At 39.1% G+C, this 25,436-nt stretch overlaps 1 protein-coding gene across 8 annotated transcripts in view; it reads left to right on the top strand.

The window, feature by feature from the left end:
* GAK (cyclin G associated kinase) overlaps positions 1–25,436 on the top strand; it is a 77,698-nt gene that overhangs the window by 35,073 nt on the left and 17,189 nt on the right. For 6 of the 8 annotated variants that reach the window (XM_074813762.1, XM_074813760.1, XM_074813765.1 and 3 more), the window contains 9 exons: positions 2,887–3,009; positions 7,986–8,119; positions 8,370–8,564; positions 9,584–9,701; positions 12,678–12,757; positions 13,097–13,290; positions 15,116–15,274; positions 16,023–16,496; positions 18,489–18,659. In XM_074813762.1, the coding sequence (XP_074669863.1) occupies positions 2,887–3,009; positions 7,986–8,119; positions 8,370–8,564; positions 9,584–9,701; positions 12,678–12,757; positions 13,097–13,290; positions 15,116–15,274; positions 16,023–16,496; positions 18,489–18,659 (1,648 nt within the window). The remainder of the gene's footprint in view (positions 1–2,886; positions 3,010–7,985; positions 8,120–8,369; positions 8,565–9,583; positions 9,702–12,677; positions 12,758–13,096; positions 13,291–15,115; positions 15,275–16,022; positions 16,497–18,488; positions 18,660–25,436) is intronic. The other 2 variants (XM_074813761.1, XM_074813763.1) reach the window with 2 other exon arrangements.

The raw sequence follows: 25,436 nt of genomic DNA, 5'->3' as shown, positions 1-25,436 counted from the left end.
TTTGAAAACATGTACAGGTACCTTATGTTTTTCAGATTTAAATGGAGAATGCTTAACATAATTAAAAATCTTACTAAAATTTCAATCTCTCCTACATTCAGAGGTTTTACTTTGTTAAAGGTAGTAATGCTTTGGCAACTGATTTGCACAACCTGTTTACTGGACTTTCTCCTTGTCCCACTATATACCAGTTGACTGCCATATGTCTCTAGCTGACTGCTTGCTGCTACTACCTGAAATATTGGTATAGCTTAGCTGAGCCTCTGTTAGCTTTTCTGGCTCTTTCTCTGATACTAAAATGAAAACATTTGCCTGATTCAGTAATGAGGTAGTGAGGACAGCTTGTTAGGTGCTGAGATACTGGACTTCAGTGTCTGCTCCTAAATACACCTCAACTGTACTGTAAATGGCTCAACAGCAGAGACTGTTACTGTGTTGTGAGTTGTCTAGCACTGGCCACATAAGATGTCATCTAAACAGTCTGTGGTGATCATACCCCTTTTCCACAATACTGCCAGTCCAGAGGAGAGTATAGAAGCATTATTACAGGAGGGCCCTTTTGGGCCTTATCCTGCAGAGCCATCCTTAATATTACTTCAGTTATCCAAGTTCACTTAAACTGTCAGGCTGAGGTATGTTTAATGTAAGTGCTTGTCACTTCCTTTTGCTTCTTTGTAAACTTGTAGACAAGACAAAGTATTGTTACAGGTGAAAAAAGGATTATTGCCTCTGGGTGGAGGCAATCAACTTCTTTTTTTGCATCTGGTTCAGTCAGAGGCTGTTCAACATGGAAGGCAAAGAAAGCCTAATCATGCATGAAGCCTCCTGCATGATTATTTGGAGCAGGTACTTCAAAGCAAAATCTTCAGCAATGCTTTTTAGCACTAGATTGCTGGAAAGTCCACTGAGGCTGACATAGTGAACTGATTTATTCCTCATCCTACAAAGCCAACAATCTCTGTTTACGGAACGATAAATTCCGTGACTGGGAAATTGTTTACCCTGAGGATGGTTTTTTGGTTATGCAAACCTAAGATGCGTAAACACCTGATGTATTGGTACTGTGAATGGTAATATGAACACAGCTAAATCTACCAGTGATCTGGAACTCTTCTGGTCTACATTTACTTCTTACATTCATTTTATCTTATGATCTTTGTTTTGCCGGGAAGTAATAGATCATAACTTGTCAAAACATTGTAGGTTCCTGCCCACTTTATTGGCTGCAAGTATTTAGGAAGTTTATACAAAACATTGTCTTCTGTTTAAAAAACAAAAAAGGCAACTATTTTACTTTGAAAATAAACTCTTTAAATATATTGGGGAAATTTGCCTTGTCTCTCTTTGAAATCCAGATACACAATGAGCAATACTGACTGACAACTTCATTATTCAGTGCTAGGGGAGAGCAGCCAAGCAGGAAGCCAGGGAAGCTTAGTTTTTCTTTGGTGCCTGCAAAAGATTATTATGGCAAGCCTTAAACTTGATCAGAGGAGAACAGCTTCTGAAATTAATTCTGACACTTTGTTTAGTAGGTATTTATGAAATAATCTTGCTTTCTTGCTGTATGCTATCTGTATGGAACGCTTACAAATTTCTTTAACCTTGGTTAAAGTTAATGGTAGTTTTGAGGTCTTCTCTGCTAGTTTTGAGTCCTACTTGGAATAGATTGCTCAGGGAGGTTTGCGCACTTTCCATTGTTCTGCTAATGACCAGAACATATTCAGCTTAAAACATAGCCAAAGGAAAAGGAGTTTGTTGTATGGTATGCATCTTGTAACAAAACTAGTGTTTGAGCAGAAAGTGGTAAATTAGAAGTCAGTTCATTTTGCTTTTTTGAATACACCTGTTTTTGTAGACTGTTTTCTGGTTTGTAGCTGTAATATGATTCTTTTACTGCTGTTGTAATATTTGACAAGCACTGAAGCCCACATGGAATCTGGTGGTGAACAGGAATGTAAAGGACTGCTTGCCTTAGCTTTTATTCAGTGGTAACTTTGCATAACATTTAAAAACAAATGAACGTTCAGTTTTAATCTCTCACAAAGTGATGCCTTCTGAAACTGCCCTGTTTTTTAATTAAAATACTAGAATTCAGTGGAAGATTGTAGGAGACTTTGTATGTCAGACTGTTTCTTTCAGCCTTTTTTTCTAAACTTAGTGCAAAAACAATCTCATTGAGAATTTTTTGTGATAGTCAGTTCAGATAATTTATCTCAGAGTAATCCTTGAACTCTTACCTGGATATGAAAACATGTTGCTGATAGCAAACTTGATCTTTTGTATTAAGCAATTGTGGTCCTGGCTAAAAAGATAAAGGAAAAGCTTGTGTTGTAAGTTGTTTCATTAGTTCTGGCAGAACATCTACTCTTTAGGTGTTCCAAGTGCCTAAGGATCAGGTTTCATATACTGCATTCTTACTGGACTGGATTTTAGGCATACAGACTCTCAGCAGTGAAGCTGATTATTTGATAGTGTTTTGTAGCACTGATTGAAGAAGTATGTTAACTGTTGAGGGTCTTTGAATAAAGGACAAATGTAAAAGCAAACCACATGTTTCTGGGTTTTTTGCTTAAGAATGAGTGCACAAATCAAGTTGAAAGCTGTTTACTTTATGCCTTGCTCTAAGAAAATTTCAGATAGTAATTTGTGTTGTTGATGCTTCTAGTGCAGCAGACTGTACACAGGACTGGAGTTTTATTGCACTTCATCCCATAAGGTGGTGCTTACACTTTCTGAGACTACTTTTCTTGAGCATCCTGCTTAATTTCTACCCAAAGGTGGCATTAAAGTGTAAAATTGCCTCTTACATACACAGTTTATGCTATGCAAATGTATGCGACTATGTAATCTCATTTCTTACCTCTGCTGTCTCTCTTATTGCAGGTTTCTGAATGTGGCTGGCCAGCAAGACGAGCACCAAATCTTCAGAATCTTTATAGCATATGCAAGAACATGCATTTATGGCTGAAACAAGACCAGAAAAATGTTTGCATTGTGCACTGCCTTGTAAGAAATTGGTTTAAGTCTGAAGTGCTTTGCTTAATCCCGCTTTAAATTATGAATAAGGATGCTAGTATCCACTCAGTTTGTGAATATTGCTGGCTTTCTTTACTGTGAGACCTGGGGGCAATTCCATCCTGCTATGTCTTTAGAAAAGTTGTTTGCATAAATTTTAGCCTTTAGGCAAATTAATAGGGTAACGTAGCCCTTGCTTGATTGCATGTAACATGGAAGGCAGTATATAGGAGGGATTAAGGCAAAGTAACCTTTGGAAGAAAGAATCTACTTTGTGTTTGCTCTATTTTTTGTTCATGTTTTCTGAGTCACAGTGGGTGTACACTGTTTCCCACTACTGTCCATTTAGAATGTAATTAGTATCTGCAGAATTTCAGAAACTGAGACACTTGGTGGAACTTGCTTTTGCTGACAGCAGATTGCTGTGCAACTTTCATTGTTCTCTAACGTATCATTGAGCTTGATATAACCCAAAAAGGCACCTCACATCATGGGGTGAAAAATGAATTTAAAGAGTAGTTACTATGCTCAAGATTTGTAAACATGAGGACTCTGTTATGTTTGTGTAAGAGAATTGCATGTAAATTTTTCACATTCTTATTTTGCTGTGCAGTAAAGAGAGAAACATGGTAGTTGTTAAAATGCTTATGATGCTGCTGGAAAGCACTCATAACCAGTCCTTTGATATGGTATAGTAGTCTATATGGAATATCACTATCAGACTCAAAAAGAGGATTTGTTAATCTTGCAAAGCGTACTTCCTTATACAGTGTTTTGCATGGAAAAAATCAGTTAGTGCCAGCTCCTGAAAACGGGTGGGATTTTCAGTGCTGCTATGAGGTTAGGAATCTAATTCTGTAATAAAGTGGTACTTTCAGTAGCTAAGTATCACATGATTGCTGGTCAAATAGGTAAGTAGCAGATATGATGAATTAGCTCCCTTGCAGTATTTCCTTTAAGGTACCTAACTAAAAGGTACCTTTTCCTCAGGTGTGAGGGAAGCTTGTATATATGTGACTGCGTGCCAGATTTGATGTGAAGAACATAGACCAGAACTACAAGACATGGTAGCTGCAATATGTGTCTTGGATTCATCTAGCTGGAAATTTTTGTAGATTCAAAAGCTGGGAAATCTAGGTTGAAAAGAATGCTTTGTCTGGTAGACATACAATGTTTTGGTCTAATACACTTTCTTGGATAACAAAACATGAGAGTTGCTTCTTGTAAATCTGAAACTGCCTCTAAGGTGGCTGGGATTCAGAACCAGGTAGGGCTTCCTGGTCTTTTGATCTTTACCATAGAGGTTTGCAATAATGCAGTGAATTCTTAAATTTTTACACTGTAATTTGATCAAGTTAAGAACAGCAGTTGAAAACAAGAATTAAATGGCAGCTCCCTGCTTCAGCTACAGCTAAGTCTTTCTGGACTGGCAATGACTGGGATCTGTTTTTAATTACCATCCTGTTCTGTCAATACCAGAAGACTGTAGCACATGCCAGAGGCTGGAGTAATTCCTGGATATCTGCAGTAACTCTTTGCTCTATGTAATTATTTGGGGCCATGCAGTGATGGTCATCCTTGAAAACTTGCACAGCTTTAAGAAGGTGTGAGTACAAGATCATGTTGGTGGAACTTAATGGCAAAGAGACTTGCAACTGGGTATGCTGCAGCTCTCCAAGTGTGCTTAAGTGTTCAGATAGCTGTGTTTGACCTTGTATTTAAATGAACTAAATTAAGATAATTATATGCACACTAGGAAGTGTGATGTATAATTTATTTTATGGAGGTTATTTCTTTTCAAAATAGTTTAGACACAAAACTCCTCTAGCTTTTTAAGGCTTTGGGACAAAACTTATGCTCAAAATCTAGTTTTTCCCAGGCGTTGTTTTCTATTGCAGCCTTAATGATTGTTTATGCCTGAGGATTGTTTATTTTTGTAGCCAGGATCCATCATCCTTGTCAAAATGTACAAGGAAAAAATGAAATTCTTACTGAAACAAAGAAGTTGACTCAACTTTATTAGCAGTGCTGGAGTTACCCTGGGGATTCTCCACCATAAGGGCTCCTAAGAATTAGCAAGGGACATCAGTTTATATACACACAAACTATATTCATTAGATTTCCTGGAAAGGGGTGTCTTATGGTAATGAGTTCCTGGAATACATTTACATAGTCCAGGCATGCATAGTGCAAATAGTGAAGGGTCTTTGGTGGTCGAGGGAGGAAGGAAGTAGTCTTCTTCACAGTGTTCACTTGTTGACCCTCTTTCCAGACCACGCGCTGTGAAGTAAAGTCCAGGTGCCTTCCTAAATCAGCAAAATCATCCTCCCTGTAATAGGGTCTCTGTGTCCCTTTGTTTGAGTCCGTCCCGTCCCCCACTGCCCTCCCCCAAAATCTTAGTTTCCCATTCTAGGAATTGCTCAAGTATCCATTGAAGGCCTTGAGTCTGCTATCAGTGATTACGTAGGGAGCCTAATGAGCATTTTAATGTTACCTAAACAGAGACCTAAGGAAACGGTTGAGAAGTCAGGAGTCCTTGAGAAACAAATGAAGCAAAAAGCAAGCAAAGCTCATACATCACAGTTTAGTCTTAATAATTGTCAGAAATTAATTTATTTGAGCCCTTTCATTCCCCTCTTTTTCTTTTGAGGGTATAGTGCCTATAGTTCTATCCATTTAAATGAATTTTCTATATCATGAATAGAAGTTATAACATTGAATTGTCAAGTAAGTTACTATAATTATTACAGCTATTTTTATAATCAATATAAGTAATTGTTTTAATTATCTGAAGTTTGGTAACTATGAAGTAAGCTTGTTCTATATTTTTTTAAAGTCTAAGGAAGTATTGTCCTTTTGTATTTCTTGCAAGATGCCTAATTGTTACTTTATTATTTTTAAATCTATATTTTCCTGTTTTGTCTATGCATGTACAACAACTAGAATTCATAATTGCACGCACTCCTCCATGTGAAGCCAACATTATGTCTAGAGTCATTCTATTTTGAAGGGTGACTTTAGAAATTTCGGTAATTTCCTTCTGTAATGTTTCTATTGTGTCAGTTGTAGCATTTCTAATTTTTTCCACCACATTAGAGATATTTACTATAGCCTTTTCTAGCTCACTGATTTCTAGCTAAGGAATAAACCATCTCTCAAAAGAGAAAGAAAGGTCGTAAACCGTATTACTAAAGGGTTTGGTATATTTTTTTTGTCTCTATGGGTAGTGTCACCCAACTTGCTCTGTGTAATTGAGGCATTATTTTAATATGCGGAAGAATTACTCCTAGTGTACATGATCCCGTCTACTAAGGGGGTAGTGATTTTCTGGCAGGATTTCTACGTAGCTAATATTATTCCTTTCTTTTAGGAACCTCCTAATATTTTCCTCTATAGATTTTGTGTTTCTGTTGTAGCTGAAGTTAGAAGTACTAATTACACTGGAAATAATAACCTACTGAAAAGTTATCCAGAAGGGTAGCTTTCTAATCTGTTATGCATTTAATTTTTTTCTTTTAATTTAGGAACCTTTATGTCTTAAATTTGTGGATTCTTATTCTGTTCTTTAAATTGAGTTTTGGGGTTCTAGAGATTATCCTAGGTGGTACTGAAGGGAATTGGAAGGCTAATCAATGAGAGGTTTGTAACAGTACTATGTCTTGGAAGTCTAGTACATACTTAACATTTTCTTACAATGTTGCTTACAGTTTGCTTACATTACTGTCTCATCTATGTATGGAAGTGTTTTGCTCCCATCCTGCAACTTATCAAGCTTCTTTCTGAAGTCCAAGGTTCTGTCATCTGTCATTTGTTTACTAATGAGTAAGATATTTCTGGTTATAAAGTGGTCTTTAAAGTCTTGTGAAGTTGTCCTCTGACTTCAGTGGCAAAACGTTTGCTGTGACTTGCTTGCTGACCTCATTGTACAATGATTATTCTCCCCTTGGTGTGGTACTTTAATTTGGAAGTGGCTTTGTAATGCAAGTGTACATAGGTAACTGCTTGTCAGGCTGATCAGTGTTGTCTCATTCTTCCCTTGCATTCATAGATGTAGGCATCTTAGGGTAGGGACCATGTTTTTGTTCCATCTGTGCGAAATTTAACTGAAAGGCAGGATCTAGCCCATAGAATCATAGACTAGTTTAGTGAAAATCATGGAAAATCTGGAAATCGTTGGACTTGCTAGTTACATCAGCATTAATAATATTGATTTGCTGAACTGCTCTTTAAAGATCTGTCTCTTATGGTGCTTGGCAGACCTTTTCATTGATCTAAGTAATGGTTAGAATAGAAGCTTGGTTTTGAAGGAAATTCCTGTTAAAACAAATTCTTCTCCACTTCCACACTCGTATGCCAAATGACTACAAAAAAAATCTGTTCCGTGTTGCTAGCAAAAAACCTTCAGAGGTCCTGTTCTGTTGACCATTACTTCTTCTGAATCTTCAGTCTTTTATAATGTCGCGATGAATCTGGGATGTGTGTAGCTGTGGACCCTACAGAAAGATGTTCAGTGTTTTAATTTCCTTCTCTTAGTTTTGTGGCAAGCTGTTAACCTCAGGCAGTTTTAGTCAGAAGACTAAAGAGTTTAGCATGGCTTAGTTCTTCTGAATCTTAGGACTTCTCTTGTAGCAGAAGTCCATGATTTTCAGCTAAAAATAGCACTGAACTGGGATTTCAGGTAGCAGCCAGGAAACAAACTCAAAAATGGATATTAGTGATAAGGTAATAACACTGAAATTTTCAATTGATGTTTAAGGTAAAGCAATTATTCACACGAGCAAGAAGTTAATATGTCTTTAGTATTGTGTGGAAATCAAAACACTTCATTCATGTACAAACTTCAAATCTAATGATCACACTAGACTTTGGACTTCATTACATTAAGTGAGGAGATAGCATGTTCTTCAGTAACTTATGTAATGCTTTTTCCACTAGGTTTAATAACAAAGTTTCAATTTTTATTGTAGGATGGAAGAGCAGCATCTGCTGTTGTAGTTTGTTCTTTTCTGTGCTTCTGTCGTCTCTTCACTACTGCTGAAGCTGCAGTGTATATGTTCAGTATGAAACGCTGTCCTCCTGGCATTTGGCCTTCTCATAAAAGGTATGGTAGCAGTCTGTAGGGTACTGTTGAAGCAAGTATTTATGCAATTGTGAATATGCTACTATTTTTACAGGATGCTTTTTAGGAAGATAAATTATTTCAATAATATATGTGTTCGAACAGCAAAATACTTGGAAAAATGGATGTATCATGAGTAGAGAAAGTAGTTCTGAATTTTGTGAGCCCATTGTGTTCACCCATTTTTAGAATTTGGTTCTCTGGCTAAACTAGTACCTTCTGGTTTTGGCAGATACATTGAATACATGTGTGACATGATGGCTGAAGAACCCATTATTCCTCACAGCAAGCCTATCCTTGTCAGATCAATCATCATGACTCCAGTTCCTCTTTTCAGTAAGCAGCGTAATGGCTGCAGGCCTTTTTGTGAAGTTTATGTGGGAGATGACAGAGTAACCACTACCTCCCAGGAATATGACAAAATGAAGTAAGTACAGCTTATGATTTGCTCTGAAACAGCATGCCATGTTTTTGTAGACTAAAATATGAAGTCCTTACTGGGAGGCGAAAGCACGATTTTGCATGTGCCAGTTCAGCAGAAAGCTTTTTTAACGTATGGAACAGCTCCTCTATCCCCTTCTAGGTGATCTTGAAAAGTAAATCATGGAGAAGAGACAACGTGGTTATAATAGCAGTTTGGATCTCTTCCTGCAGAAAGTGGGGATGATGGTAGGGTGGTACGGTAGGCACTGGGAGGCAGTGGTGAGCAAGACCCTCTTTCCTCTCACTCCGTGTGGTGTAAACGAGGAAGACTGACCCCTGGTGTACATATACTGAACTGAACATCGTATCTCAGTAATGGAAACAGTAAGGATTGCCTAAGCACCGTAGTTGTAAGGGCAGTGCTTATTAGCTCCTGTACAGCTATGGTGTCTGCTGTTGTAATACAGCACAGGAAGAGCAGTACTAGGTGTAGATAGGCACAGACAGAGGAAAGATGAGAGAATAATAAAGTCCTTCTAGCTTTCCTATAAATCCAAGCCCCAAAAGGAGTTTAATGAATTTGAGGAGAGCAGGATAGAAACAGCTATGTGGTGTTATAATAACATTTTCTGCTCTTTTTCTTTACCACTGTCCCTTAGTGGGAGTCCTCCATGTCACAGCAGTGCAGCTACAGTTTCTCTCTGTACCTTACTTTGGAACAGCTTCCTTTATAATATGCTGTCTCTTGCATTTCCCAGCAGCTTGTTGAAGTCACATTTCTCCCATATTTGATTTGAGACCTATGAGCCTAAGTATGGCTGTTGCTCTGCTGTAGGCAACCGTTAATCTTGTTACTTTTAGAGCAGGTTTTAAGTTTTAATCATTTAGAGTGAATTGCTTATCCTTGAAGCAGATTTTTATGGATTGATATTGAAGGCCTTGGAGAAACTAAACTAAACATAAGGTAATATACTATTTTCTTTTACATGAAATTAATTGTGGTTATGATTTTTTTTTTGTCAGGGAGTTTAAAATTGAAGATGGGAAAGCAGTAATTCCACTAGGTATAACAGTTCAGGGAGATGTTCTCATTGTGATCTATCATGCCAGGTCAACACTAGGAGGCCGACTACAAGCCAAGGTAATGATAAATTTAACAGCCTACATGGAGGATTTCCTTTTTCTTGTTGCAGTTTTGTATCATACTGGTATTTGTGATCTCATTAAGTACATGGCTTTATTTGCTATTCTTTGTTCAAAGAAATGTGTGAGGCTTTCATGTACTTGGCAATTCAGCCTTTTCAAACCTAATAAGTACGTCCGTTCTTAGTGCTCTGCATGTAGATTCTTCAGTAAGCATTTCTGAAAATTACTTCAGTAGTGATAGTTAATTGCATGGAAAGCCCCTAGGTATTTTTTTGAGGCAGTGGTGGTTATCTGTTAAGTTGCACAACAAGCCAGAACTCTTTAGTTCTCTGCACACAAACTGCAATCAAAGGAAAAATATCACTCAGTAGAAAAGTGGAATTTCAGGGACTACCTGTACAAAATATGCTAGAAAAATACATGTGATTTTGTACCCTATTACTAGAGCCAGGATGAGCATTTATAAATTATTTTCTTACTGGTTTTTGTTCTCTTAATGAGAATGCATGTCTCCTTTTTTTAGTTCAACTATGTATTTGACCTGTATTGCAAGATAACAGAAAACTTGCTAATAAAGCCTGTCTTCAAATTTCTAAAAAGGAATTATGTTTTTTTCTCCAGATGAGTAACCCAAATTAAACTTGGAGATCCATGTAAAAGACAGGGGTAGTGCAGAGGTTAGGGTAACTTGGAGCATTGTGAAAATTGATCCAGAGGTTCTTCAGTTGCCATACATTTGAGACAAACAAGCATGTTTATACATATCTACCACTACTGAAATTGTTTTCCCTGTGTTTTTTCTACTTTCTATGTAGGAAGGTGAGTATCAAATCTTGTCACGTTGCACAGGTTCAAGACATTCTTAATGTCCCCCGAGTGCTATGGGCCAGATTTTCCAGAACACCTCAAAACTGAAAGCTTAGTGAAGTGGTCTCTAATGCACAAAAGTAACTAGTGTTATTATGCTCAGGGTCTTCAGTGCAGAAGGCATACAATAGGGGAGAATTCAGCCAAGGTTAGCTTATACTTCTTGTGCAATCTCAGTTTCAGTGATGATAGGGTTTCCTTGTGGTTTCCAATGCATTGGTTGGAAAAGATTAGCATTTTCTCATCCAACTGCTATAACACATGATACATAACAGTGTTTGTGGTGATCCTGGTTTGGAGCTTTGCTGGAACAATATTCAGTGTGTCCCCTGAAGTTCTCTGCAGAACTCTTATAGAGATCAACCCCCACATTTCAATATTGCTGTTAAGTGCCTAGAGCTGGGCATTGGGAATGTCTCCCACTTCCTCACAGTTAATTTGAGAGAGGATTTAGTTTATCTTCTAGGAAATGCCTTGTGTAGCAAGGGATTAAGGAAACTGATTTAATAGGTTGTTCCAGTTTTCATATGTAGTTTATGGTAGGGATGGATGGATCAGAGGAACTCTCTCCAGTATGTCTATGTCTCTCTTGCACTGAGTAGCCCAGCACTGGACACAGGACTTCAGATGTGGCCTCACCAGTGCTGCATAGAGGGGAAAGATCACCTCTCTCAACTTGCTGGCAGTGCTTTGCCTGTTACTTGACTTCCGGTTATAATGTTCAATAAAGGCTCATTTACAAGGAAAGCTTTTGTTAAAGGATTTCACCAGACTGGGTATCTCTAGGCTTGCTTTATTAACAACTCAGAGTTGGGCCACCACCTCAATGAGTGGCAACAGCTAACAAAAAGTGCCCTCTATATGTATGATATAACATACAATACAAAGTGTCTTTGGTGATTTTCCAGGAAGTTTCAGCTCTCAATTCATCATCAGTTTCAAAAGTCCATTGTATTCCACAGTTTTGACTAGTTCTTACCATTCTGTTCTAATTCCTCTTCGGACACCACTGCTCATTGATGCAGTCTTCGGTCATCATGGTTACTTATCTTCTGAACAATCTTCATCATAATTCACTTTGAGACTTCTGAGAAAAGACTCAAAATGTTGTATTTAACATATACTTAATCTGTGTCTAGCTTTTCATTACCTAGCCTTTCTAAGTTGCTTAAACTGTCAGTATTGTTCCTAGAGCACCTGTGCTCTATTAATTAAGCCTATAAAACAATATCTATTTATTAATTATTCCTGCTATTAATAATATCCTAAGAGAAAGTTTTCTAAAGCTTGTTCCTTTTACAGCTTTCATAATTGAATTTTATTATATCATTTTTACTGTACTATTGCTGCATTACTTGCTTTGTAAGGGAGGACTGACAAGAGTATTCCATGTGTTTTGCAACTAAAGCCAGGGAACAAATACATTGCTGATTTATCAGTTTGCTGTAATTTGGATTAGTGCAAAACCAGGAACTACATCAGTCTTCTATAGTAGCATTTTCTGGACTCTCATGTGCTGATCAGGCACTTTCTTTCAGCAGAAGAGGTGGGAAAGTTGAATGGTTATAATGAGTTAATTTGGAAAAGCCCTGTAATTCTGTCTGGGATAAATGGTTGACTTAAGCTGCATAGAAAAAAGAACTCTTTGCATGTCTTATGAATTGTCCTTTTAAATGTGCTACATTTAAAACTGTTCTGAATGGACTCCTTTATATATGACATATTTCTTGATTAGTGCATTGCATAACAAGTTTTTCTGAGTGTATGTTAATCAGAAAAGTAATAAAGGTCATGCAGTTTCATCCTCTAGAACAGAGTCTGGAAATATTTAAGCTTTTGATAGTCTGAGGCAACTGTTGAGATATATCTGGTTCATGGTCTCTTGGTTTGTTTCTGGTAGTAATAGATTTATCTACGTTCTGTCTTAAACGGAATTTAAATCTCTCAAGGTAAAGTATACATGGAATTAAACTGAAGCGGTAGCAAAATAAATACTTTAAAAATATTTTAAATACTGAAAATACTTGCTATATTAAAGGCAGAACACTCTGTGTACTGCTTGTGTGGATTTATGCAGTTTCCCTGTATTTCTTGTTTTAAACAGATGGCTTCAATGAAGATGTTTCAGATTCAGTTCCACACAGGTTTTGTGCCCCGAAATGCCACCACAGTGAAATTTGCCAAGTATGTTGACACGGTTTTGTGGGAGATTGGAAGAAGTTTTCTTGAAACTGTTTAACCTGCCAAACTAACATATGGTGGGGGAAGGAACTTCAGTCAGTGTAGGAAGTAAATTACTTCGATTGCAAGAAGATTCTTTGTTTTCTCACCTCCAGGAAACTGAAGGCTTTGTTCATGATACAAAAATAAATTCTCTACCAAAATACCACCTGTGGAAAAAATAAGTAGCTACAGCATGTTTTAAGCCTTATACTAATTTCTATAAAGTTTAAATTCACTGCAGTCCAAGACAAAACTAGTTAGCCATCAGTATCAACAAGCTACTTTTATGTATCTTTGCAGGTATGATCTGGATGCCTGTGATATACAAGAAAAATATCCTGATTTATTTCAAGTCAATCTGGAAGTAGAGGTGGAGCCCAGAGATAGACCTAGCTGTGAACAGCCACCATGGGATAACATGAATATAAAGGGACTGAATCCCAAGATTCTTTTCTCCACCCGAGAGGAACAACAAGAGATTTTATCAAAATTTGGTAATGAATCTCTTGAGAAACTAGAGAACATGATAAGTTTCTAATATACTTAGAGTTTGAGGCTTTTGTTTCATTTCTGATGTTCTTTTAAGTGACATTTGAAAGGGTTTTTTTGTAAATATAACTTAAAAATTGTATAGTATGAAGGAGTATAAATTATCCTTCAATAATGTACTATAATTATCCTCATGTTACCTCCACTGTCATTACATTTGCTTGCTTTAAAGCTATGAATATGCTATTTGCAGGGATTTTACCAAATGGAATTGTGACAGCCAGAATTTGTAGGCAAAATGTCTTGAAAGAGCTGTATTTGCCTAAACTGACACCATTATCACTTCACTTAAAATCACCTGAGCATTCCTCACAAATGGTCTTAAATATGAAGGTGTTTATCTAGATCCTTCTTATGTATAGCCAAGTAATGTTGTAATTCAATTTCTCAACTTCTCCAAATGTGATCCAGCAGACATCTAAGTTTTTTAATACTACATGTTCTGTGCTTCATCTGTAGATGCCTGCATTAATTCCAGTTAATGCTGTTTAGTATCTTTCTTCTTCTGGTATCAGTAATTAGCTTTGACATTTTCATTAAGGCTCTTGAGCCTTCTCTGTACTTCCAGAATAAAAAGCACAATGGAGACTATTGTGGTGATTTTAGCACACCATACATGAAATCTTACTCTCTGCTCCTAATAACATGTTAATTACATTTCTTTTGATACAAGGTAATGGCTGCTATCTTTTTTTTTTTGCAGGATATGTTTGGTTTATATTATGATTTAGGTAATATAGATTTTAAAAATCCCACTGTGAACACAGCTCAGCTCACTAAAGTTAAGGTGTTACAGTGATAACGAGGATCTGTAAAAATTACTCCTATTCAAGTCACTTTCACTTTTTGATTGATAAATGAACTGTAAGGCTTTCAAATTGTTGAAAATATTTCTTAAAACTGGTGGGGATGGAATAGGACAAGAGCAAATGCTGTGAACTGGTTTTATAAAACTTGCCTTATTGAAATTGAATTTGCAAGTATTTCATTAATCCTGATCTTTCATCTACGTTTTCAGGGACAGACTATTTTTTCCAGCATCTCTGTAAGCTACAACTGAGTATGTAGGAGGGTGAAAAAGTGCTCTACCGGTTTGGTATTTAGACAAATAACTTCCTCCCAAGCATTCATCCCATTCTTTTTAAACAGTGGATGAACACATATTATTTTAGGGAGTCGTCTTATTTGCCTTGAGGAAACTTCCTTTTTGAAAGATTATACAGCAGTAGCTAACTCAGCTCAACTCAGTCTTGCACAAGAGTCACTCAATGTCTGATCTCAGTAAAATAAGAAATACAAGTATTCGCAGCACACAGTGTATTACTTAACTCTTCTGAGATGTTTGTTAACTCTATGTTCTTTGACTTTAGGTTTTTTCTATAGCTGTATTTGCTCTTTTCTGATGTTCTGTTCCTTACTGCAGATGCTGTTCATTGCTCTTGTGTATTTTAGGGATGGGTGGTACAAGTGAGGTGTTAATTACATTTTCCTACAAATGTAAATAGAATGCTTGAGTGTTTTTCTATAAATCTGACTTAATTTAGTGTTATGGTTGAAAACAGGGCGTTACAAGCTTTTTCAGTTGAAACAAAGTTAACAGATTTTAAATGGGGAGTGGGGGTGGGAATTTGCCTTGGGAGAGCAAGAGATACTTCGAGATGGTCGTCTTACTATAGCAGTCAGTCTGCAAGTCAAATAGCAGCTGCTATGACCAGGATTGAGTTTTAGAAGTTTCTCTTCAAGGGTTCTGGCTTAAAATCTGTTTTATAGGGAAACCGGAGCTGCCTAGACAACCGGGTTCAACTGCACAGTATGAAGCAGAAGCATCTCAGCTGGAGCAGTCTTCAGAAAGTGCACCTACTGATACAGAATCCCCACATAGCAGTAGCACTGATGCAAATAACTTCTTTCATTCTCTGGACTGGAAAGGTACAGGTTGTCCTCTGAAATAACTGTTGTATGTTTTTGTCTTGTGCACCTTCCAATAAGTGCCTTCTTATGCAGTAAAAGTCACTATTTCACCAGTCCATGAGAAAAAGCTATTTAAAGGGTGAGCTCTCCAGACTAACCAAGTGGTCATTCTGCTTCATTTGGATAAACACCAAGTAGTGGTTTTTGGTTTTGTATGTAACTTAAATGCTGAGCTAAATTTTTGTTTTTCTGCAAAAATCTTTAAAGGCAAGGAAGCCTTTGCATTCCCACAGCCACACTTAGGCTGGGTGAGGAACAGAGGAAAAAAGTAGCCAGTGGAGTCCAGATCAGTAGGAATGGACTGAGAAAATGTAACTTTATTGTGCATATAAGTCCTTTTTTCTGGGTTTTGCTTTGTTGGCAAATACTGCTCAGCAACTGCTTATGCTGTCATTGAATGCTCAATCATTGAGTGGAGCAGCACTTATAGAGTGATCTTCTAAGCTGTAAGTGGTATGATTCCCGAGGTGAATGTCCAAGTCAGTCACATTTAAAAAAGTTCATAATACCTACCCTTGCAGAGTGGTAAGTATGGTGGTGAGCTGCCCCTTTGGCTGTACTGTACAGAGGCAACAGTTCTTTTTTCACCAAGTCGTTTGTGAGTTTTGATTAATCAAGGATTGATTTCATGTGATCTCACCATATAAGTCTGTCTTATTATTGGCAGAAGAATCCTGGTAATCTAAAGTTGTTATTTCTTTTTAAGAAGGAAAATGTCCAGAAAGTGGAATAGAGGACAGTTCATCTAAAAATGATCGTGTTCAGCTATCTGATGACAGGGAAGAGAGTGATCTTTCAGATGAGGAATTCCCTACGTTTTCAGGTGAAGAAAGTGCAGTAATTGTTGATGAAAAAGACTCTATTACTCCAGAAGGAGACTTGCTTTTTGAAGCCAATTTTGAAGCTCAATCTACACTGTTAGAAAAATCTCCTCCTGAAGAGAATGTAGACTTACTGGGACTAGACTTTGATATTTCACCAGAACAGAAACAACCTATCTCAGGAATAAACTCTTCATCAAGTAATGCGGACTTACTGAACAATCTCTTTGTGGGTAATGTATCAGAGATTTCAGAAGAGCCCACTGGAGATCTCCTTGGACAAGGAACAGACTTCTTTTTCAGCAGTCACTGTCCAGCTGCTACTCAGGGTACGTCTTCAGCAGCAGCCATGTCTTCAGGTACGTAAACTTAACATTAGTACTCTTTGGCTGGCCAACAGATTAAAGCTGTTGCTTGCTATATGCTTGGAAAATTAGTACCATATTTTGATCTGTACACTGAAGACATGTTGGTCTACAGTAAGAATCTGCACAGAATAAGTGTTTTTACTGCATGAAGGAGAGAAATTGCTGTATATTCCCAGATATTTTGTTATGTTGACAATATCCTATTAGCTTTAAACCATGTAAACAGAAAAGTATCAAATTTTGAATTTAAAGGACATTCAGTATACTTAAAGAATCCATAGCTTTCCCATACAAACATTATGTGCTAGATCCTTTTCTAAATCCACATGTAAATAACTTCTCTGGCTAAGAGTTTTAATAACTTAGTACTTTCTTGCACTTTATGTAAAGCAGTAGCATTAGATGTGGTACAGAGCTGTGCTGCTTAGGTCAAATATCTGTGTGGGATTTTTGAGTCTTAATCATGTAAAACTGCTAGACAGCTGGAAATCCTATAGATTACTGTTCAAACCAGTAGGATAATGGTACTGCTAAAAGGTGTTTTATGGCTGGTTTTACTGATGTTGGCATGTCTGTATCCTGAAAGAGAATGTTACACAGCTATCTATTTGGGATTTAAAAAGGTGTTTTGGTTTAGAGGTTCTGTTCTGCTTACCAATAGATAGTTAGCTCTTTGTCACATAATTAAATTTTTGGGAATAGCAGTTCTCTGCCAGAAGTTAATAGTAAAATTTTTGGGAATATTACTCAATCTGGGAAACTGTTAGAAGGTTTAGCTTATTTGCACAAAGATCATTCATTTGGACTAAGAGCTTTAATCTACATACATCTGCAAAATGTTTTTGTAGAGCATTTAGGTGATTTAAAATATTCATTTCTCTTGAAGCAATTCGGTATTGAACTTTGTTCAATGAGAAATCACTTTATTTTTTTACATAGGCAGAAGTCTATAAAAGAGAAGCTTTATTACTTTATCTTTCTTAGACTTTATTATATTTACTCCGTGAAACACCTGGGTAGTAGTCATGTGTGTATTTCATTCTACCTTTGAATTGGCTAAGAGAAAGGTAATTGCAGAAGTGAGACTATTTAGTCACTGTTGTATTCAGTTTGCACATCAAACTTGTACTTGAGGTTTTGTGTACATGCAGTACTATAGTAAGATAGCTTGATGACAATCCAGGGTTTGTTTTTTGAAGTGTTTGAGTCCTGTACAATATGGTCATCTCAGCATGTGTTAGGGCACTGTGGCAGGATTATTCCTTCTCTTCAGCTTCTGAGTGAATCTGCCAGGAGTGCCTGGGCTTTTGAGGATTTTGACCCTAGAGGGCAGCAGAAATGGGAAGATTTTGAGCCATAATTCCAGCTGACTGACACTTTAACCCATGCTGACTGTAAATGCTCTTCCAATTAGTTTTTTTCTTCACTGTGATGGCTAAAGACCTGTTGAAAGCCTCGCTTCTGTTCATTTTCATTCTTGAGTTGACACACTATTTGCCCAGAGTCACTAATGCCTTCAAATCGAAAGTGGTACTATGAATGTTTCACCTTATATTCTTTTTAGTAGTTTAATAGTCTGATTTGTTTAAATTCTTTGGAGGTTTGGCATTATAGAGCATTTAACAAATGTAATTCTTCTGTTTGTATGCAGATGATCACTGAAATTTAAGGTGTCTTATGGATGAAATCAAAAATGTTATTGAATGTATGAAGCCTTGTTAAAGATTTGTATTTGAAGAACTAGCTGTTGGTATTGTACATGGTTGAAATACTTTCTGCACCAACATCAAAGTGCAGATGTCTAGAGGAAGGGACAGATGGTGATTCTTTGCCACGAAAAATTCTCAGAAGACTGCTGCCAACATGAAGGCAGCAACATGAAGTCTAGTTTTTGTCTATGTCCCCAGAGGAGAAAGGCTTTTTCAACTTCGTTTACACTGAAATTTGTTGTAAGATAATTTTGTTCTCTGCTTCCTTTTTTAGCTGATCCTTTTGACCCATTCACAATGTCATCAAGTTCAGAAAATCAAGCCCTGTCTGGTCCAGACCTCTTTGGGGACTTTCTTAATCCAAGCTCAACATCTACAGCTAGTACAGTTCGTTCCACACACAGTTCACTTCCGCCTTCTTCTAGCTCAGATTTCTTAAATTTAGGTAAGTGTGCTTCTGGTGTTCTGTTCCTCAGTTTCTGCTGCACTGTGCATTTCTTTCAGCTTAGTCAAGGTGGATTACTGTCTTAGTAGCTCCGCTTGTTTTGACTGCTGGTTTAATTAAATCCGTGTTCTGGGAACACAGATGCAAATGCACCAAGTAACAAGGGTTTCCTGTATAATGTTAATATTTATGATACAAGAGGATTTCTAGCATTGCTAATGTTCTGTTAGGAGCTGGAGTTTCCTCTGCGAGCTCTTAGAACTGACTGTACACAAAAACCTACGAACTTACCTTCTAGATGGCAGAATGCCTTTTTGATTGTATTCAGATTTAAAAGATTTTCTGGAAGCCCTGGAAAAGAAATGAGCAAGTCAAGTTATAGTATATCCGGTTCTTAAAATGCAAGTTGATGCTAGCTTGGACCTTCTTGACCTGAATACATTCTGGCAGTATACTTAGGGAGTACATTATGTAATACTCTAATCTTACTTGTTTTATTTAATTTCTCTGGTGTATTCTTGGTGAAGCCTTTTTCTCATGCATTTATTTTAAAATCTATTCATCTTTAAACAAAAAGGTTTGTGATATGTTCAGTCTTCCTGTATCTTCATCCTAAACACACTATTTCCGAAGTGTTATGAAATGGAGCTTCTAAGCATGCTCATACTTTAAAGAGAAACATACCCTTGCAAAAATGGTGGAGTGGTAGAGCCAGAAGTATTGCTTTTTAAATCTGACTTTCAAAGAAAAGTGTGAGTCTTATCCCTAGGGATGAGAGTTGTGGTCAGTCTGTAACAGCTGTTCTCTGCTCTCTTTCATCCCCACACTGTTCCCCTGCTCCTGCTTTGGTTCTTCCCATGGGATGTGTCTTTCAAGTACATAGGTCTCTGTAGGGTACAGTGCTTCAGGAAAAAGGCTGCTTGAGCGTGGGCCCCCCAGGGGCTGCAGCTCCTGCCAGGAGCCTGCTGCTGCCTGGGCTCCTCTTCATGGGCTGCAGCTTCATCCAGGGCATGTCCACCTGCATGGGGTCCTCCACAAGCTGCAGTGTGGATACTTGCTCCAGTGTAGTCTTCTCTATGGGCTGCAGGTGAATCTGCTCTGGCATCTGGAGCACCTCCTCCCCCGCTTCCTTCACTGACCTTGGTGATCTCCAGGACTGTTCCTCTTACTTTTCTCACTCCTCCCTTAGCTGCTGTGCAGTGTTTTTTATCCTTTCTTACATATGTTTTCCCAGAGGCACCATCATCTTGGCTGAGGAGCTCAGCTGTGTCCTGTGGTGGGTCTGTTGGAGCTGGCTGTGTCCAGCACAGACCAGCCCGGGCCTCTCCTGGCAGAGGCCACCCCTGCAGACCCCCACTTACAAATTTGAAGTGGTTAGAAATGGTGGTATTGCATTCCTCACCCTGAATCCAGGAGTGTTTTCTTCCCAGAACTTATTGCATGTGGTTTTGAGTTGTCCCTCCTTGTTGGACAGTCGGTCTAGTTGACCTTGCCTCCGAGTGATGCAATCTGAGTGTTAGCTACAGAGAAATTGGATAAAGTAAGATGGAGTATTTGCCTGGCTGAGGTGAGGGCTTCTTTAATGTACTAAAATAAAGTTGGAAAAATACATAAATGTGAATTTCTGCTCTCTAAATGTTTACCTGCAACCTCAAGCAGACCACCATCAATGTTCAGCTGTTAGTAACATTTAAGGCAGTACAGAAGAAAGAAAAACTATTTTGACGTCTGACTTCAGTGCTTATTGTTTTATGCTTGCTTTTTCTGATTTTGGTTGATAGCTTGAACCCTGGTAAATTCGTTAGCATACCTGCTATTTTAATGTAAGTTCTGGAGCTTTGTATCAACATAGGGAAAAGATGCTTAAAATGTATCCCTCTTCAGTCTACTGTTATACGATGATTTCCCAGTATTTCTCTGTTATGCAGGCTTTAAAAACTGTATGGAAGTGTACAAATTGGGATAATGTTTCATGCTCCTTTACGTTTACCTTTCAAATGACAGCTTTTCTATGTGTTTAGCTGAAATGGTGTGTATTTGAGCCTTTAGCATTCAATCCAGTCACTAGTATCAATTTTAGCAAGGAAGTTAGGAATATTAATATTTATAATGCTTTTATATGAATGAGTGAGTGTAAGGACATGGTAGCTAGTAACTGCAGAAGAAAGGGCAGATGAAAGCATGTTCTCAAATGACATATTTGGAAGAATTGTTCTCAGAGAGCAGAAGAAAGTGCAAATGTGATCATTAAAGTGAGAAACAATTTTAAACTCATTAAAAATAAATTAGTAGTAATGTCAGTGTTCATTCAGAATGAGCTGCAGTGGTGAAATACAGTGAATCTACTGTTGGAGCAGTAATAAGGGTCTAGAATTAAATTTTAGTGATGAATAAGCTTTCTTCGGTAGGAAACAGCTACTAAAGCTGCTTCAGTGAACACGAGTTCAAGAGTTAGAATTCTGGGCTTGTATTTATCAATGTGGCTTGAAATTCAAAGTCAGAAGAGTTTTAAAATGTAATTTCAATTTGTAGGAAAGATAGTTCTTGAAGAATATCTCATCTGTTACAGCATTCTGTCCTGTAATACGAAAATGTTGAGCAGTTGCTGTTAAACGGCAGTGTATTAACAAGGTAATCTAATTTTCTGTGAAAAACTGTAGTAATTTGGCAGAGAAGCTAGTAAATGGGATGACTGTACACTTCAGAATTTATAACCTGCTCTGAAGTGGCCACTCCTGCAAAGATAAGCTATTGTCAGTAGCTGGAGGAGTGTCCCTTTTTACTTAGTAAATATCTGTTCAGTGAGCATTTTTGAGAACAGAATTGATTTGTTTGGATATGCAAGTAGCAGGTCATCTCTAATGCAGATCAAGTCAAGAGTCTGTTTTCTTCTGTGAGAATGAACTGATCTGATCAAAAGAGAGCAGATGTGGAAGGTGATCAAAAGAAACCTAAGCGACCAGTGTAGTTGTCTCCTGAGTAGAAGTTAGTTTCTGTGACAACTCAGTCAGACTTGAGACAAGGTTAAAACACCTTGCATCATACTAAACCAGCCTCTTGGTTCACAGAAAATCCTGTTGTCCTCTGTGATTAAAGGATTTCCTGTAGAGATGACAAGCTAAATAAAGAAAACCTCATGTGAAGTTGTGTGTAGGATATAGTAACACGCAGGTCTCTTATTTTGGGAAGCTGGAAGGTGTGATCTGATTACCGCCAACTTATGTCTTAGCTTCGTTTCAGCAGTGTTAATAAAGAACTATGCCCTGACTTCCAGTGTTTTACTGCTGTATGGCTAAGGATTATAAATATGTGCATTAAAGAAGGATTTTTGCTGTATGGCTGAAGATGATAAATATGCACAGGTATGGATCTGCTTGCCCATGATCACAATTGCTTCAGCTTTCAGAATATTTAGCTATGCTTCATGTCTTACCCTTTCTTCAGATATTCTGCTCCTTTACCTTAATGTGTCTGGATGAACTCCAGTGTGCCAGCTTACAAAAAGAAGTGATTCAGAATGTGGTCTTGTCATAACTCTTCAAAATATATAGAAGTCAGAGTATCATGTTGGTAACACTATTTCTTGATGTTAAAACCTGTTTTAATGCCCAAGTTGTATAACTGTTACCCTGAACAAGAGGCCTTGTTAGGAGTTGCTCAAACTGTATGTGCTTGCTACCTGAAAAAGAGGCCTTGCTCAAGTATTGCTTAAACCATATGCACTTGTTACCCATGGGAAAGAATGTGTTGTTTACCAGGAATCATAGGCTATGAGACTGTTTCTCATCTCACATGGCAGGTCCCACAAATGTTTCTCACAAAATCATCTAGGTTGGAAGGGACCTTGAAGATCATCTAGTCCAACCGTTAACCTAGCACTGACAGATCCCAACTACACCATATCCCTCAGTGCTATGTCAGCCTGCCTCTTGAACACCACCAGGGGTGGGGACTCCACCACCTCCCTGGGCAGCCCATTCCAATGCCTAACAACCCATTCTGTAAAGAAATGCTTCCTAATATCCAGTCTAAACCTTCCCTGGAGCAACTTGAGGCCATTCCCTCTTGTCCTATCACTTACTACTTGGTTAAAGAGACTCATCCCCATCTCTCCACAACCTCCTTTCAGGTAGTTATACAGGGCGATGAGGTCTCCCCTCAGCCTCCTCTTCTCCACACTAAACAACCCCAGTTCCCTCAGCCACTCCTCGTACGACATGTGCTCCAGACCCTGCACCAGCTTTGTTGCCCTTCTCTGGACACGCTCGAGTAATTCAATGTCCTTTTTGTAGTGAGGGGCTCAAAACTGAACACAGTAATCGAGGTGCGGCCTCACCAGTGCCGAGTACAGGGGTAAGATCCCTTCCCTGTCCCTGCTGGCCACGCTATTGCTGATACAAGCCAGGATACCATTGGCCTTCTCGGCCACCTGGGCACACTGCTGGCTCATGTTCAGCTGGCTGTCAATCAACACCCCCAGGTCCCTCTCTGACTGGCAGCTCTCCAGCCACTCCTCCCCAAGCCTGTAGCGCTGCTGGGGGTTGTTGTGGCCCAAGTGCAGCACCCGGCATTTGGCCTTATTGAAACTCCTCCAGTTGGCCTTAGCCCATCGCTCCAGCCTGTCCAGATCTCTCTGCAGAGCCTCCCTACCCTTGAGCAGATCAACACTCCCACCCAACTTGGTGTCATCTGCAAACTTACTGAGGGTGCACTCGATCCCCTTGTCTAGATCATCACTAAAGATGTTAAACAGGAGTGGCCCCAAAACCGAGCCCTGGGGGACACCACTCGTGACCGGCTGCCAACTGGATTTAACTCCGTTCACCACAACTCTTTGGGCCTGTCCACCCAGCCAGTTTTTTACCCAGCAAAGTGTGTGCCCATCCAAGCCACAAGCAGCCAGTTTCACCAGGAGAATGGTGTTGGAAACAGTGTCAAAGGCCTTACTAAAGTCAAGGTAAACAACATCCACAGCCTTGCCCTCATCCAATAAGCAGGTCGCCCTGTCGTAGAAGGAGATCAGGTTTGTCAGGCAGGACCTGCCTTTCATAAACCCATGCTGACTGGGCCTGATCATCTGGTTGTCCCGCATGTGTTGTGTGATGGTACTCAGGATGAGCTGCTCCATCAGCTTCCGGGGCACCAACGTCAAGCTGACAGGCCTGTAATTTCCTGGATCATCCTTCTGACCCTTCTTATAGATGGGCGTCACGTTGGCCAGTTTCCAATCTGTCGGGACCTCCCCAGTCAGCCAGGACTGCTGGTAGATGATGGAAAGCAGCTCAGCGAGCACCCCAGCCAGCTCCTTCAGCACCCTCGGGTGTATCCCATCAGGTCCCATAGACTTGTGTATGTCTATGTGATGCAGTAGGTCCCTGACTGTCTCCTCCTGGATTGCGGGGGGATAGTTCTCCCAGTCTCTGTCTTCTGGCTGAGGAGGCTGGATTCCCTCAGTACAACTAGTCTTGCTATTAAAGACTGAGGCAAAGAAGGCATTAAGGACCTCAGCCTTCTCCTCATCACTTGTTACCATGTTTCCTCCTGCATCTAGCAGGGGATGGAGACTCTCCCTGGTCTTTCTTTTGCTGCTGACATACTTATAGAAACATTTCTTGTTATCCTTGATTGCTGAAGCCAGGGTAATTTCCAGCTGGGCTTTAGACCTCCTCATTTCTACCCTGCAGAGCCTCACAGCCTCTTTGTAATCATTGTGAGTGGCTAGCCCCTTCTTCCAAAGGCTGTAAACTCTCCTTTTCTCCCTGAGTTCCAGCCACGGCTCCCTGTTCAGCCAGGGTGGTCTTCTCTGTCGCCGGCTTCTCTTACAGCACCCGGGGACTGCCTGTTCCTGAGACAATAACACTTCCTTCTTAAAGAGTGCCCAGCCTTCCTGGACCCCTATACCCTTCAGAACCGTCTCCCAAGGGATCCTGTCAAGCAGGTGCTTAAACAAGTCAAAGTCAGCCCTTTGGAAGTCCAGGATGTCAGTTCTGCTTAGCCCTCTCCTGGCCTCTCTGAGAATAGAGAACTCTATTTATTTCATGATCCCTGTGCCCTAGTCGTCCTCCGACCGCGACATCATCCACCAGTCCTTCTCTGTTCACAAAGAGGAGGTCCAGCAGGGCACCTTCTCTGGTTGGTTCTCTCACCAGCTGCGTCAGGAAGTTGTCTCCCACACATTCCAGGAATCTCTGGTACTGGTCCTGCTCTGCTGTGTTGTATTTCCAGCAGATGTCTGGGAAGTTAAAGTCTCCCACAAGAACAAGGGCAAGTGATCGTGAGATTTCTCCTAAGTGCCTACAGAATATTTCATCCACCTCTCTGTCCTGGGTGGGTGACCTATAGTAGACTCCTACTACAACATCTGCCCTGTTGGCCTTCCCCCTGATTCTAATGCAAAGACACTCCACCCTGTCTTCACTGCACTTGTACTCAAAGCAATCATAACAAATCATAATTCTCATTGCACTTGAGGGCATTTAGTATGTATTGTTATCCATATAAGTGTTTCTCATGAAATACAAGGACAAATTGGATGCACCAGATAGGTCAGCCTGTTCTCCAAACTGTCAACAGGATTTAGTAGGGGACTTCTAATCAGGAGCTACAGTCCTTGAAGAGAAACATCTTGGGACACGAAAGCTTATTAAAATTGTTTTACGTCAAGTAAGCTTTAGACCCATGTCGGGATACAGACCCTCACCCTTTGAGCTTGCACAGAAAGCTGACAAAAAGGTATGTTACTAACCAATAAGGAATAGAAGCAGTAAGCAGCTAACT

The sequence above is a fragment of the Strix aluco genome, chromosome Z (genome assembly GCF_031877795.1).
Source record: "Strix aluco isolate bStrAlu1 chromosome Z, bStrAlu1.hap1, whole genome shotgun sequence".
NCBI classification, from domain to species: domain Eukaryota; kingdom Metazoa; phylum Chordata; class Aves; order Strigiformes; family Strigidae; genus Strix; species Strix aluco.
Note: the sequence above shows the minus strand (reverse complement) of the source record. Positions and strands in the feature narration are given on the sequence as shown.